Source organism: Pongo abelii, chromosome 5, assembly GCF_028885655.2.
Source record: "Pongo abelii isolate AG06213 chromosome 5, NHGRI_mPonAbe1-v2.0_pri, whole genome shotgun sequence".
NCBI lineage: Eukaryota > Metazoa > Chordata > Mammalia > Primates > Hominidae > Pongo > Pongo abelii.
Window position 1 is genome coordinate 24,587,058 of NC_071990.2, and position 14,422 is coordinate 24,601,479.

Genomic DNA, 14,422 nt, shown 5'->3' on the forward strand with positions numbered 1-14,422 from the left:
TCCTGCTCAGCAGAGTTACAGACAGAATCCCCCGATTGCCTAGACTGACTAGGTTTGACTTGAAGGTCACTGTTTACTAACTGTGCAACATTGGCCAAATTACTTAACTGCACTGTCTCCGTTTTATTGAACTTGCAAATGAGGTTAATATCAATTTCACTGGGTTGTGATAAGGATTTAATTAATTTTAATTTTGAAGTACTTAGAAAAATCCCTGATACAGAGTAAGTACTATATAATAGAGTTTTTCAAAATAAAATAAAATACTGTTATTATAGGCGTATCTATAGGCATCTATAAATATGTATGTGGAAGTAAATAATAAATCATCTGTCATTTTCAAAACCATTGCTAATATTTACTCCCATGGGCCTCAGGCCAAATCCAGCCCACTGCCTATGTTTGTAAATAAAGTTTTATTGAGACACAGCGACACCCATTCATACACCTACTATCTGTGGCTGTTTTCACAATACAGCTGCAGAGTTGAGTAATTGCCATAGAAACCATACATTCTACAAAGCCTAAAAATTTTACGATCTGGCCCTTCACAGAAAAAGTTGGCTGACCCCTGGTCTAACTCATTTTTTACTGTGTTAAATTCTAAAAATATTTCCTGTCTTCATGAGCCTTTATCTCAGTCAGAGTCCCTCAAGTTGGCTGGGGGTCAGGTGTTCTGAGAGCTCACCTGTGCAGCCAAACGGGTTTGTCAATCAGTTGTGCAATGAAATTTGTTCACTGACTTCCTCACCTGCCTTCCTTTGCACTAATGAGGTGGTCTTTCCTCTCACATACTTCCTCTGCTCTTCTAACCCCAGTGGAATTTCCCCAGTGCCATGATCACCCGGAAGGTGGGGGCCGCCCTGGCAGCCGGCTGTACCGTCGTGGTGAAGCCTGCCGAAGACACGCCCTTCTCCGCCCTGGCCCTGGCTGAGGTGAGCCGCTCTCCCTGTGTTTGTACAAAGCAGACAAAGTCCAAAAATTGATGTTTATCTGGGACAGAAAGAAGCAATTTTGGAGCCTACTTCTTTGCTTACGCCTCCTGATGCATGGTGTTGTGTATTAATCTACTGGCAATTACTTTAAGTCGGCTGTAGCTCTTTTGGGGAAAAAAATGGATGAGGGATTTTCTGACATCTGCAGGCCATGTGTTTTCAGCCTACCGTAAAATGGTATCTATCCATCATCTTCATGAAATAGGCACCTAAACGTGGGTGTTTCTTACATTTAGGAAACTTGTTATTTCCCATTCCCATTCCCAGTTCAATCAGCATTCCATTAGATCTTATTCTTTTGTTTGAAAACCTCAAGTGGCCTCTTGTGTCACTCACTCAGAGTAAAGTCCAGATTCCTTAGTGGCTTTCAAGGTCCTATAAGATGTCACTTCCCACCCCCCAGTATGTCTCTGACTTCGTCCATCACACCAGAACCCCTCACTCTTCATTCATCTGCTTGGACCACTCTGGCCTCTGCCGCTTTGCAGACCCCGCCAGCCTTGCCCTCCACTCAAACTTTATACTTTCCCTCTGTCTGGAGCAGTCTCCCCCAGATACCCCCATAACTTGCTTCTTCACGTCTTCACTCAGATTCCTCTCTCCCAGGGAGGCCTTCCATGGCCACCCTATCTAAAAATCACAATTTGGCTGGGCGTGGTGGCTCACACCTGTAATCCCAGAACTTTGGGAGGCCAAGGTGGGTGGATCACTTGAGGTCAGGAGTTCGAGACCAGCCTGACCAACATGCTGAAACCCTGTCTCTACTAAAAATACAAAATTAGCTGGGCATGGTGGCACGTGCCTGTAATCACAGCTACTCAAGAGGCTGAGGCAGGAGAATCGCTTGAACCCTGGGGGCGGAGATTACAGTGAGCTGAGATGGTGTCACTGTACTCCAGCCTGGGCAACAGAGTGAGACTCAGTCTCAAAAAAAAAAAAAAATCACAACCTCACACTCTGATCCTCCTGATCCCCTCCTCTGCTTTGCTTTTTTCCCCAGAACACCTAAAACCACCTACGCTATCACTATTTGTAGGCCTTTTCAGTGGGCAGGGCTAGGAGATACACATATATGTATACACACATGTACACACACAATAAAATGCTGCAGAAATTCCTACAGAAACTTCGAATTCAAATTCAGTCCTATAGAGTTTTTACTTATTTTATATTATATCTGCATCTCCTTCTTTCCTGGTTTCTTTTTTTTTTTTTTTTCCGAGACAGTCTCGCTCTGTCGCCCAGGCTGGCGTGCGGTGGCACAATCTCGGCTCACTGCAACCTCTGCCTCCCAGGTTCAAGCAATTCTCTGCCTCAGCCTCCCAAGTAGCTGGGATTACAGATGCCCGCCACCACACCCAGCTAATTTTTGTATTTTTAGTAGAGACTGGGTTTCACCATCTTGGCCAGACTGGTCTTGAACTCCTGACCTCGTGATCCACCCGCCTCGGCCTTCCAAAGTGCTGGGATTACAGGCATGAGCCACCACGCCTGGCCTCTTTCCTGGTTTCTAAAGACTCAGGAAATGACTGAATTAATATTCCATATGTACTCATTATACAGAACAACAGCTTCTGAATATTAATTTTATGTTTTAAATATTAATTTTAATATCACCAATGTGCCTATTGAAAATGGTTTACTTTTTTGCTATTTTTTCTTTCCATTCTCATTTTTAGTAATAAACTTTTATTTTAGAATAGTTTTACATTTACAGAAAAATTGCATAGATGGGCTATTTCCCACATATCCCACATTCAATTTCTCCTATTACTAGCAGCTTACATTAGTATAGTATATTTGTTACAATTAACGAATCAATAGTGATACGTTGTTATTAACTAAAGTCCATACTTTAAAATCCATTCTCAGATTTTATTAGTCTGTACCTAGTCTCCTTTTTCTGTTTCAGGATCTGGTCCAGGATATCCCATTACATTTAGTTGTCTTGTCTCCTTAATCCCTCTTGGCTATGAACATTTGTCTGTATTTTAAAATAGTTACACTGTATCTGTGTTGCCAAAACTACAACCATTACATGCTCTACTCTCTCCAGTTTAACCCTCCTTTAGACTTAGTTGAACAAGCAGTTGTATGTTTATGCTCACCACCAGTGCTTATGTCAATGTTTCTCTAGACATTTGGTGATCCGAACCTCAGTCTGTAGTAGATTCCTTAGAAAGGGCTCATGGGAATAATATTTTCCCTTCTTAAATGTTGACAGTAGTCTGGGCCTATTGTGTGTATAAATCAGTTTTGCTAGGTATAAAATCCTTGGCTCACATTTTTTTTTTACTTGATTATCTTAAATATATTTTCCATTTTCTTCTGATATAAAGTGTTGCTCTTGAAAATTCAGATGGTAACCTAAGTTTCTTGCCCTTATGAGTCAACTTGTTTTTTTTTTTTACCTAGATACACAAAAGTGTTCGGTTTGGTTTTTTCTCCCCTTTATCTTTGAAGACCATATCTAGTAATGTCACTAGAATATGTCTTTGTGATGATTGCTTTGAGTCCATACTCTAGGTATGCAGTGTGCTTTTTCAGTATGTAGTTTCCAGCCTTTTTTGTTTTATATCTCTATAAAGTTTTCAGGATTTATTCCTCACCGTTGGTTTGGTTTTACTCCTTTAGGAACTCCTGTTATCCATAAGTTGAATCTTTTTTGTCACTTTCTCTTGTATCTTTTTCATCTTTTCCCTAATTTTTAAAATTATTTTTTTCTAGGTATAAAATGTCTGATTTTATTTTATTTTTTAATTTTTATTTCCATAGGTTATTGGGGAACAGGTGGTATTTGGTTACATGATTAAGTTCTTTAGTGGTGATTTGTGAGATTTTGGTGCACCCATCACCTGAGCAGTACACACTGCACCCAATTTGTAGTCTTTTATCCCTTGCCCCCTTCCCACCCTTTCTCCCTGAGTCCCCAAAGTCCATTGTGTCATTCTTATGCCTTTGCTTCCTCACAGCTTAGCTCCCACTTATGAGTGAGAACATATGATGTTTAGTTTTCCATTCCTGAGTTACTTAACTTAGAATAATAGTCTCCAGGCCAGGCGCAGTGGCTCACGCCTGTAATCCCAGCACTTTGAGAGGCCAAGGCGGGCAGATCACCAGCTCAAGAGATCGAGACCACCCTGGCCAACATAGTGAAACCCCATCTCTAATAAAAATACAAAAATTAGCTGGGCATGGTGGCACGCATCTGTAGTCCCTGCTACTCGGGAGGCTAAGGCAGGAGAATCACTTGAACTGAGAGGCGGAGGTTGCAGTGAGCCAAGATCATGCCACTGTACTCCAGCCGGGTGACAGAGCAAGACTCCATCTCAAAAAAAAAAAATAATAATAGTCTCCAATCTCATCCAGCCTGCTGCGAATGCCATTAATTCATTCCTTTTTATGGCTGAGTAGTATTCCATCCTATGTATAAACCACATAGGATACAGTTTATCCACTCGTTGATTGATGGGCATTTGGGTTGATTCCACGTTTTTGCAATTGTGAATTGTGCTGCTATAAACATGCACGTGCAAGTATCTTTTTTGTATAATGACTTCTTTTCCTCTGGGTAGATACCCAGTAGTGGGATTGCTGGATCAAATGGTAGTTCTACTTTTAGTTCTTTAAGGAATCTCCACACTGTTTTCCATAGTGGTTGTACTAGTTTACATTCCCACCAGCAATGTAGAAATGTTCGCTGTTCACATCCATGCTAACATCTATTATTTTTTAATTTTTTGACTATGGCCAACCTTGCAGGAGTAAGGTGGTATTGCATTGTGGTTTTGATTTGCATTTCCTTGATCATTAGTGATGTTGAGCATTTTTTCATATGTTTGTGGGCCATTTGTGTATCTTCTTTTCAGAATTGTCTATTCATGTCCTTAGCCCACTTTTTGATGGGATTGTTTTTTTCTTTGTTGTTAATTTGTTTGAGTTTGTTGTAGATTCTGGATATTAGTCCTTTGTCAGAGGTATAGATTGTGAAGACTTTCTCCTGCTCTGTGGGTTGTCTGTTTACTCTGCTGACTGTTCCTTTTGCCACACAAAAGCTCTTTAGTTTATTTAAGTCCCAGCTATTTATCTTTGTTTTAGTTGCATTTGCTTTTGGGTTCTTGGTCATGAAATCCTTGCCTAGGCCAATGGCTAGAAGGGTTTTTCCAATGTTATCTTCTAGAATTTTCATAGTTTCAGGTCTTAGATTTAAGTTCTTGATTCATCTTGAGTTTATTTTATATAAGGTGAGAGATGAAGATCCAGTTTTATTTTCCCACATGTGGCTTGCCAATTATCCCAGCACCATTTGTAGAGGGAGGATTCCCTCTTTCTCTATCTTGTGGAATAACGTTAATAGGATTGATACCAATTCTTCTTTGAATGTCTGGTAGAATTCTGCTGTGAATCTGTCTGGTCCTGAAATTTTTTTGGTTGGTAATTATTTTACTACCATTTCAGTCTGTTCGGGGTATCTCGTTCTTCCTGATTTAAGCTAGGAGGGCTATATATTTCAAAGAATTTATCCGTCTCCTCTAGGTTTTCTAGTTTATGTGTGTAAAGGTGTTCATAGTAGCCTTGAATGATCTTTTGTACTTCTGTGATATCGGTTGTAATATCTCCCATTTCATTTCTAATTGAGATTATTTGGATTTTCTCTCTTCTCTTCTAATGGTCTATCAATTTTATCTCTTCAAAGAACCAGCTTTTTGTATCATTTATATTTTGTATTTTTGTTTGTTTCTATTTCATTTAGTTCTGCTCTGATCTTGGTTATTTCCTTTCTTCTGCTGAGTTTGGGTTTGGTTTGTTCTTGTTTCGCTAGTTCTTTGAGGTGGACCTTAGATTATCTATTTATGCTCTTTCAGACTTTTTGATGTAAGCATTTAGGGCCATGAACTTGGCTCTTGGCACCGCCTTTGCTGTATCCCAGAGGTTTTGATATGTTGTGTCACGGTTGTCATTCAGTTCAAATAATTTTTTAATTTCCATCTTGATTCCATTTTTGACCTAATGATCATTCAGGAACAAGTTATTTAATTTCCATGTATTTGCATGGTTTTGAAGGTTCCTTTTGGAGTTGATTTCCAGCTTTATTCCACTGTGGTCTGAGAGAGTGCTTGATATAATTTCAATTTTCTTAAATTTATTGAGGCTCGTTTTGTGGCCTATCATATGGTCTATCTTGGAGAAAGTTCCATGCACTGATGAATAGAATGTATATTCTGCAGCTATTGGATAGTGTTTTGTAAATATCTGCTAAGTCCGTTTGTTCCAGGGTATAGTTTAAATCTAGTGTTTCTTTGTTAACTTTCTGTCTTGATGACCTGTCTAGTGCTGTCAATGGAGTACTGAAATCCCCCATTACTATTGTGTTGCTGTCTATCTCATTTCTTAGGTCTAATAATAATCGTTTTATAAATTTGGGAGCTCCAGTGTTACATGCATATATATTTAGGACTGTGATATTTTCCTGTTGAACGAGGCCTTTTATCAATATATAATGTCCCTCTCTGTCTTAACTGCTGTTGCTTTAAAGTTTGTTTTGTCTAATATAAGAATAGCTACTCCTGCTCACTTTTGGTGTCCATTTAATTGGAATGCCTTTTTCCACCCCTTTAACCTTAAGTTTCTGTGAGTGCTTATATGTTAGGCGGGTCTCTTAAAGGCAACAGAAAGTTGGTTGGTGAACTCTTATCCATTCTGCAATTCTGTATCTTTTAAGTGGAATATTTGAGGCATTTACATTCAATGTTTGTATTGAGATGTGAGGTACCATTCCAGTCATCATGCTATTTGTTGCCTGAATGCTTTTGGGTTTGGTTTTGTTTTGTTTTTTACTTGTATTTTTGTTTTATAGGTCCTGCGAGATTTATGCTTTAAAGAGGTTCTGTTTTGATGTGTTTCCAGGATTTGTTTCAAGATTTGGAGCTCCTTTTATCAGTTCTTGTAGTGTTGGTTTGGTAGTGGCGAATTCTCTCAGCATGTGTTTGTCTGAAAAAGACTATCTTTTCTTCATAAATGCAGCTTAGTTTCTCTGGATACAAAATTCTTGGCTGATAATTGCTTTGTTTGAGGAGGCTGAAGATAGGGCCTCAGTCCATTCTAGTTTGTAGGGTTTCTGCTGAGAAATCTGCTGCTAATCTGATAGGTTTTCCTTTATAGGTTACCTGGTGCTTTTGCCTCACAGCTCTTAAGACTTTCCTTCGTCTTAACTTCAGGTAACCTGATGACAGTGTGCCTAGGGGATGATATTTTTGTGATGAATTTCCCAGGTGTTCTTTGTGCTTCTTGTATTTGGATGTCTAGGTCTCTAGCAAGGCTGGAGAAGTTTTCCTCGATTATTCCCCCAAATATGTTTTCCAAACTTTTAGAATTCTCTTCTTCCTCGGGAACACCGATTATTCTTAGGTCTGGTTATTTAACATAATCCCAGACTTCTTGGAAGCTTTGTTCATATTTTCTTATTCTTTTTTCTTTGTCTTTGTTGATTGGGTTAATTTGAAAACCTTGTCTTTAAGCTTTGACGTTCTTTCTTCTGCTTGTTCAATTCTACTGCTGAGACTTTCCAGAACATTTTGCATTTCTATAAGTGCATCCATAGTTTCCTGAAGTTTTGATTGTTTTTTATTTATGCTATCTATTTCATTGAAAATTTCTCCCCTTATTTGTTGTATCTTTTTTTTTTTTTTGACTTCCTTAAATTGGGTTTCGCCTTTCTTTGTTGCCTCCCTGATTAGCTTAATAAATAACTATCTGAATTCTTTTTCAGGTAAATCAGGGATTTCTTCTTGATTTGGATCCATTGTTGGTGAGCTAATGTGATTTTTGGGGGGTGTTAAAGAATCCTGTTTTTTCATATTACCAGACTTGGCTTTCTGGTTTCTTCTTATTGGGGTAGCCTCTGTCAGAGGGAAGGTCTAGGGCTGAAGGCTGTTGTTCAGATTCTTTTGTCCCACGGGGTGTTCCCTTGATGTAGTAGCTCCCGCTTTTCCTAGGGATGTGGCTTCCTGAGAGCCGAGCTGTAGTGATTGTTATCTGTCTTCTGGATCTAGCCACCCAGCAAGTCTACCAGGCTCCAGGCTGCTACTGAGGGTTGTCTGCACAGAGTCCTGTGATGTGAACCATCTGTGGGTCTCTCAGCCGTAGATACCAGCACAGTATTTGGGGTGTCTCCCAGGTCCTGCAGGAGCAATCTGCTTCCTTCACAGGATCTGTGTGCTCTCCCAGTTTTCCTGATTTATTCCTGCAGTCGTTCTGGAGCAAAAGTTCACAATGCGAGCCTCCACGTGCTGTTTTGTCCATCCAAGTGGGAGCTGCAATCTAGTCCTGCTTCCCGTCCGCCATGATCTCTAAAATTATCTTTCTTTTCACCTTCGATTTTTCTTAAGGTTATGTGTTGTGTTTGTTCATGCTTGTGTTCCTTCAAATTTGGTTTTCGTTTCTGAAATGATTTACTTCTTTGTTCTGATTCTTTCCTATATTCCTTCACCTCATTTCCAAAGTTTTCTAGCCTCAGTTCATGTTGGTTGTTCTTTTGTGTCTTGGTGTAATTTTCTTGTCATCTTTTACCTTGTTTTGAAGTTATAAGTTACAGTTTGGGTCTGGCTTTTAATGTTGTTTGTTTTGTTTTGTTTTGTTTTTGAGATAGAGTTTCACTCTTGTTGCCCAGGCTGGAGTGAATTGACGCAGTCTTGGCTCACTGCAATCTCCGCCTCCCTGGTTCAAGCGATTCTCCTTCCTCAGCCCTCCAAGTAGCTGGAATTACAGGCACACACCATCATGCCCGTCTATTTTTTGCATTTTTAGTAGAGACGGGGTTTTGCCATGTTGGCCAGGCTGGTCTGGAACTCCTCACCTCAAGTGATCCACCCACCTCGGCCTCCCAGAATGCTGGGATTACAGGTGTGAGCCACTGCACCTGGCCCAGTTTGGGTCTGTTTTGTGGGCATGTCTTTCTGGTATGCTTTTGTTGTCTATAGGGATATTATTCTACTTCTTCTTATTTTTTCTATTTTTTTCTTTTTTTTCTTGAGGCAGAGTCTCACTCTGTCACCCAGGCTGGAGTGCAGTGTTGCTATCACGGCTCACTGCAGCCTCGACCTCCCAGGCTCAAGCGTTTCTCCTGCCTCAGCCTCCAAGTAGCTGGGACTACAGGTGTGCACCACCATACCCAGCTAATTTTGTTTTTTATTTTTTCGTAGAGATAGGGTCTCACTATATTGCGTAGCCTGGTATAGAACTTCTGGGCTCAAGCAATCCTCCCACATCAGCCTCCCAAAGTGCTGGGGTTACAAGCATGAGCCACCACACCCAGCCTCTTTTCTTTTAACAACTTTTTATGGGATTCGACCTCAGTGTTTTTGTCAGAATTTTATTTTTATGTGAAGTTCGTTTTCTGAACTTTTGGAAGAAGGCCCAGTTAGGAATATAGCTTCTTTTCCTTCACAGTGTACCTTTTGCTTCCTTGTGTATCATGTTCAAAGATAAGGCAGCTTGCTTCCTGAGACTCCCTGGCTCCATCCCCTTCCCCTGTTTTTATCAGGGCCTCCTCATCTTTCATCACACGGCTCCCAGGGGCTGGACTCTCCATCCCCTTCATTCCTTATTGCAGCATCCCATGTACTCACCTACTATTGTTATTGCAGCATCCCATGTACTCACCTACTATTGATATTGCAGCATCCCATGTACTCACCTACTATTGATATTGCAGCATCCCATGTACTCACCTACTATTGATATTGCAGCATCCCATGTACTCACCTACTATTGATAGGGCAAGGCCCTCCAACTTACAGCTGCTGTTCTCAGAGGAACAGCTGTGGACTATTTGGGGTTCTCTGGTATGGGGTACACCACACGGCCCATTGCTGCCCCCTGCTTCCTCTCACACAGGTGCTGATATGACGGTCAGGTCTTGTCAACACAGGCGGTGTATTCTTACCCACTTGTAAGTTGTGGTTTGTGGAGATACCTTGTCATCTCATCTTGTTGTAAATGTTTGTTATAATTGTCTTGTGAATGTCTCTGAGATTTGGGGTTTGCTGTCTAATTGCTGTTTTCATGAGGATATTGAGGGAGATTCACAAACTCATCTTCCCAGAATCTCCGGTCAGATTTACGTAATAAGCTAATTGTTAATGGAATCCAGAAATTAAAATAATTCAGGATATGTCTTATCCAAAGGGAATCTCTGTGGAAAGAGCATGAGTGTCCAGATCAGGCAGCTGTGGGTTTGCCTGCGGGTTCTGTTACTAGCTGTGGCCTTGGCTGGATTCTTCTCTGCTATGCCTCCCTTTCTTCATCATTCCCCTGGGAAATCACCTGTGGAAAGGCTTTGCACTGCTGCCCTGCACCTAGTAGGTGTTCATTAAATGCCCCTTTTCACTTTCCCACCCTTGATTCTACAAGTGAATCAAGTAACTTTTTTCTTGGCATCTCCTTTGATTTTTCTCAGGACAGAAATTCAAGGTTTTTTATTTGTTTCTTTATTTGTTTGAACAGACAGTGGCATTGAAATTTACACTCTGGCCAGGCACGGTGGCTCACAACTGTAATCCAAACACTTTGGGAGGCTGAGGTGGGTGGATCACTTGAGGTCAGGAGTTCAAGACCAGCCTGGCTAACATGGTGAAAACTGTCTCTACTAAAACTACAAAAATTAGCCAGGCACGCACCTGTAATCCCAGCTACTCGGAAGGCTTAGGCAGGAGAATCACTTGAATCCGGGAGGCAGAGGTTGCAATGAGTGGAGATTATGCCAATGCACTCCAGCCTGGGTGACAGAGCAAGACTGTCTTAAAAAAAAAAAAAAAAAAAAAAAAAGAGAGAGAAACTTATACTCTAAGAATTTTTTTTTTTTTTTTTGAGACAGGGTCTTGTTCTGTTCCCCAGGCTGGAGTGCAGTGGCACAACCTTGGCTCACTGCAACCTCCACCTCCTGGGCTCAGGTGATCCTCTCACCTCTGCCTCCCAAAGTGCTGAGATTACAGGCATGAGCCACCATGTCCGGTAGAAATTTTATTGTAATGATCTTTAACAACCCATTAATATTAATGTGACTTTAGCACTAATAAGAATGATATTTAAGCTTCAAATATGTTCTTAGTCTGTCCCCAATGTCAGCTTAATTTTTCTTCCATTACTTTTTGGATTAAATATCTATTTATTTCTCTTTTCTTTTTTTTTTTTTTTTTCAGTTTAGTAAATTGTTGCCACATGTTTGCTGTTTCTCTTTATAGCTTGCAAGCCAGGCTGGGATTCCTTCAGGCGTATACAATGTTATTCCCTGTTCTCGAAAGAATGCCAAGGAAGTAGGGGAGGCAATTTGTACTGATCCTCTGGTGTCCAAAATTTCCTTTACTGGTTCAACAACTACAGGAAAGGTATGTGACACAAGTTTCAAAGAAAACAAATGTCTTTCTAATATTTTATCTTGATAGGTTATAAAAATACTATTTCATCCTGATCACCAATTTTGGAAAGATTTCCAGCAGAGTGTTAAAAGCTCTGTCGCAGGCCAAGCACGGCAGCTCACACCTGTAATTCCAGCACTTTGGGATGCTGAGGTGGGCAGATCACTTGAGGCCAGAAGTTCGAGACCAGCCTGGCCAACATGATGAAACCCCCTCACAGAAAATACAACAATTACCAGGCATGGTGGTGCACACCCGTAATCCCAGGTACTCAGGTGACTGAGGCATGAGAATCACTTGAACCCGGGAGGTGAAGGTTGCAGTGAGCCGAGATTGTGCCACTGCACTCCAGACTAGGTGATAGAGCAAGACTCTGTTTCAAAGAAAAAGATCTATTGGTTGAATAAAGTAATATCTGACCATCCTCTGGGGATATTTTGGACAGTCCTTTATGGCATGACATAGGTTCCTGCTTGACAAAACCAAAGAAATTGGGGCAGTGAGGGTCCCATTATTTTTGCATTATTTGTTGTATGTGAAGTGGGTGAAAGTTCTCCATTGTATTTTTTTCAATTCTGGAATGCATGTTTCTTTCAATAATCTAGAGTTAGAAATTTCAGAAACACATAATTAATGTTGAAATGGATGTTTTTGAAATGAACAAAAATTGTGTTTAGTCTAAAAGTACTTAGAGAAATGGAAAGGTCTTTTTCTTTGAGTTTTTTCCCCTTAAATGATGAAACGTTCTTTGCTAAAAATGTGTGTGCCTGTAAATAGATGTTTATTTATCCTTTTAAATGTCCAAAAGAGGGCCGGGCGCGGTGGCTCCCGCCTGTAATCCCAACACTTTGGGAGGCCAAGGCAGGCGGATCACAAGGTCAGGAGATCAAGACCATCCTGGCTAACACAGTGAAACCCCATCTCTACTAAAAATACAAAAAATTAGCTGGGCATGGTGGCGGGTGCCTGTAGTCCCAGCTACTCGGGAGGCTGAGGCAGGAGAATGGTGTGAACCCGGGAGGCAGAGCTTGCAGTGAGGTGAGCCAAGATCGCACCACTGTACTCCAGCCTGGGCGACAGAGCGAGACTCTGTCTCAAAAAAAAAAAAAAAAAAAAAAAAAAATGTAAAAATTAAAAGAAATAAATAATAAAAAAAATGTCCAAAAGAGAAAAAATCAAGGTCAAACAAAATTTTTGTTTATGGTGTTTCTCTTCAGATGGTGTGCTTTTTTCTACTAGTTTATATCTACATATACACATATATGTATCTGTACTCATACTATTCATGTCCATAAACACATAACAGATAAAAAATAATATAAATCTGCCCAGGCGTGGTGGCTCACACCTGTAATCCTCACACTTTGAGAGGCCAAGGCAGGAGGATCACTTGAGCCCAACCTAGACAACATGGTGAAACCCTGTCTCTACAAAAAAAAAAAAAAAAATTAGCTGGGCTTGGTGGCACACACCTGTAGTCCCAGCTACTTGGGAGGGTGAGGTGAGAGGATCACCTGAGCCTGGGAGGTCGAGACTGCAGTGAGTTGTGATCATGTCACTACACTCCAGCCTGGGCAATAGGAGTGAGACCCTGCCTCAAAAAATAATAAAAATAAAAAAGTCTAATTTCAAAGATTTTGTGCATCTATGGTCATTTTAGAAACCATGAGAAGTAGGAAGGAATAATTTTTTTTTTTTTTTTTGAGACAGTTGCCCTGTCGCCCAGGCTGGAGTGCAGTGGTGTGATCTCGGCTCACTGTAACCTCTGCTTCCTGGGTTCAAGTGATTCTTGTGCCTCAGACTCTTGAGTAGCTAGGATTACAGGCATGTGCCACTACGCCTGGCTAATTTTTGTATTTTCTGTAGAGATGGGGTTTTGCCGTGTTGGCCGGGCTGATCTGGAACTCCTGGCCTCAAGTGATCCTCCCTCCTTGGCCTCCCAAAGTGCTGGGATTACAGGTGTAAGCCAACGTGCCTGGCTGGAATAATGTAATTTTAATGCCTCCCAACCATAATCACTTTTGTCATGCTATAAACTCATACTCAGGGAGTAGTGCTTTGGAATCCTACCATTCATTCATAATAGAAATAGGAATTTTTAGATCCATAAACTGCTATGCCCCGATCAGTGGGTCTTACAATGCAAACTTACCCGCAGAAAGATTCAAATGTTACTACGAAGTAGTTGGAAAAAAAGAGGGAAGCTTGGGAGAAAGGGTTGTAAATCCTTCGTCGTTCAAGCCAGAGAAATTCCCAGGATACTGGGCGAAGGGCAGCAACTCAGTTTTCTCAGCAAACTATCCTCATCTAACAGGGCTCCAGGAAAATATCAGCCACGACCCTGCCAAGTCCAGCTTTGCTCCTCTTGACCCAGGACAGTGATGCACCTCTAGTGACTGAACGGGAAATGTGACAAGTATAGCTGAGAGGATAACTGATGCATAACTAAGCGAGCACCTCTGCTGAGCTGGTCTTCAGAGATTAGGGGCTGAGCTCCTGGTCCTGGGGTGGAGAACCTTGCCTTGTAACTGAGGCATACACAGCGAGCCTGTTCTAGGCATGCCTGCCCTGCCTTTGCCTCTTTCTAGGGGGGCCTCCCCTCCCAGGACCCCACTGAGAGGACAGCAGCCATGTTTTAAAGCATATGTTACCTCGTCTCTTCCTCTGTTCAGAGAACTGAACCATGAGTGGTCATTGACTTGAGCGAAACAGAAATTGTGGGCTGGCCAGTGACCTAGGACAAGTAGCCTGGCATAGAAGGGTGGGCTGGGTCAGGGCCTTTTCCTCTAGGAAGTCCCCTCTCCTTCACTAGAGAAGAGAGAGAGCTGTTTTGCTTTCTGTTTCTTTCTCTTTCTTTTGCCTATTAAACTTCTGCTCCTAAACTCAAAAAAAGAAAAAGAAAGAAAGGTAGGCCGGGCCAATCACATGCTGTCTTTGGAAGCTGAGGCCCTGAGGAGGTCAGCCCTTGGGAACTGGAGCTGGGAAAAGATTCATTAAGACATGACAGGAGTT

The 14,422-nt window shown here is 41.3% G+C and overlaps 2 protein-coding genes across 2 annotated transcripts in view; one reads left to right on the forward strand and one right to left on the reverse strand.

Annotated features, from left to right (window-relative positions):
• The window catches only part of GPLD1 (glycosylphosphatidylinositol specific phospholipase D1), a 120,858-nt gene that overhangs the window by 86,566 nt on the left and 19,870 nt on the right, over positions 1-14,422 (reverse strand). The gene's annotated exons all lie outside the window — the stretch shown is intronic.
• Positions 1-14,422, forward strand: part of ALDH5A1 (aldehyde dehydrogenase 5 family member A1) — a 41,241-nt gene that overhangs the window by 7,938 nt on the left and 18,881 nt on the right. The window contains exons 4-5 of the mRNA XM_002816482.6: positions 819-935; positions 11,237-11,380. Of these exons, the coding sequence (XP_002816528.3) occupies positions 819-935; positions 11,237-11,380 (261 nt within the window). The remainder of the gene's footprint in view (positions 1-818; positions 936-11,236; positions 11,381-14,422) is intronic.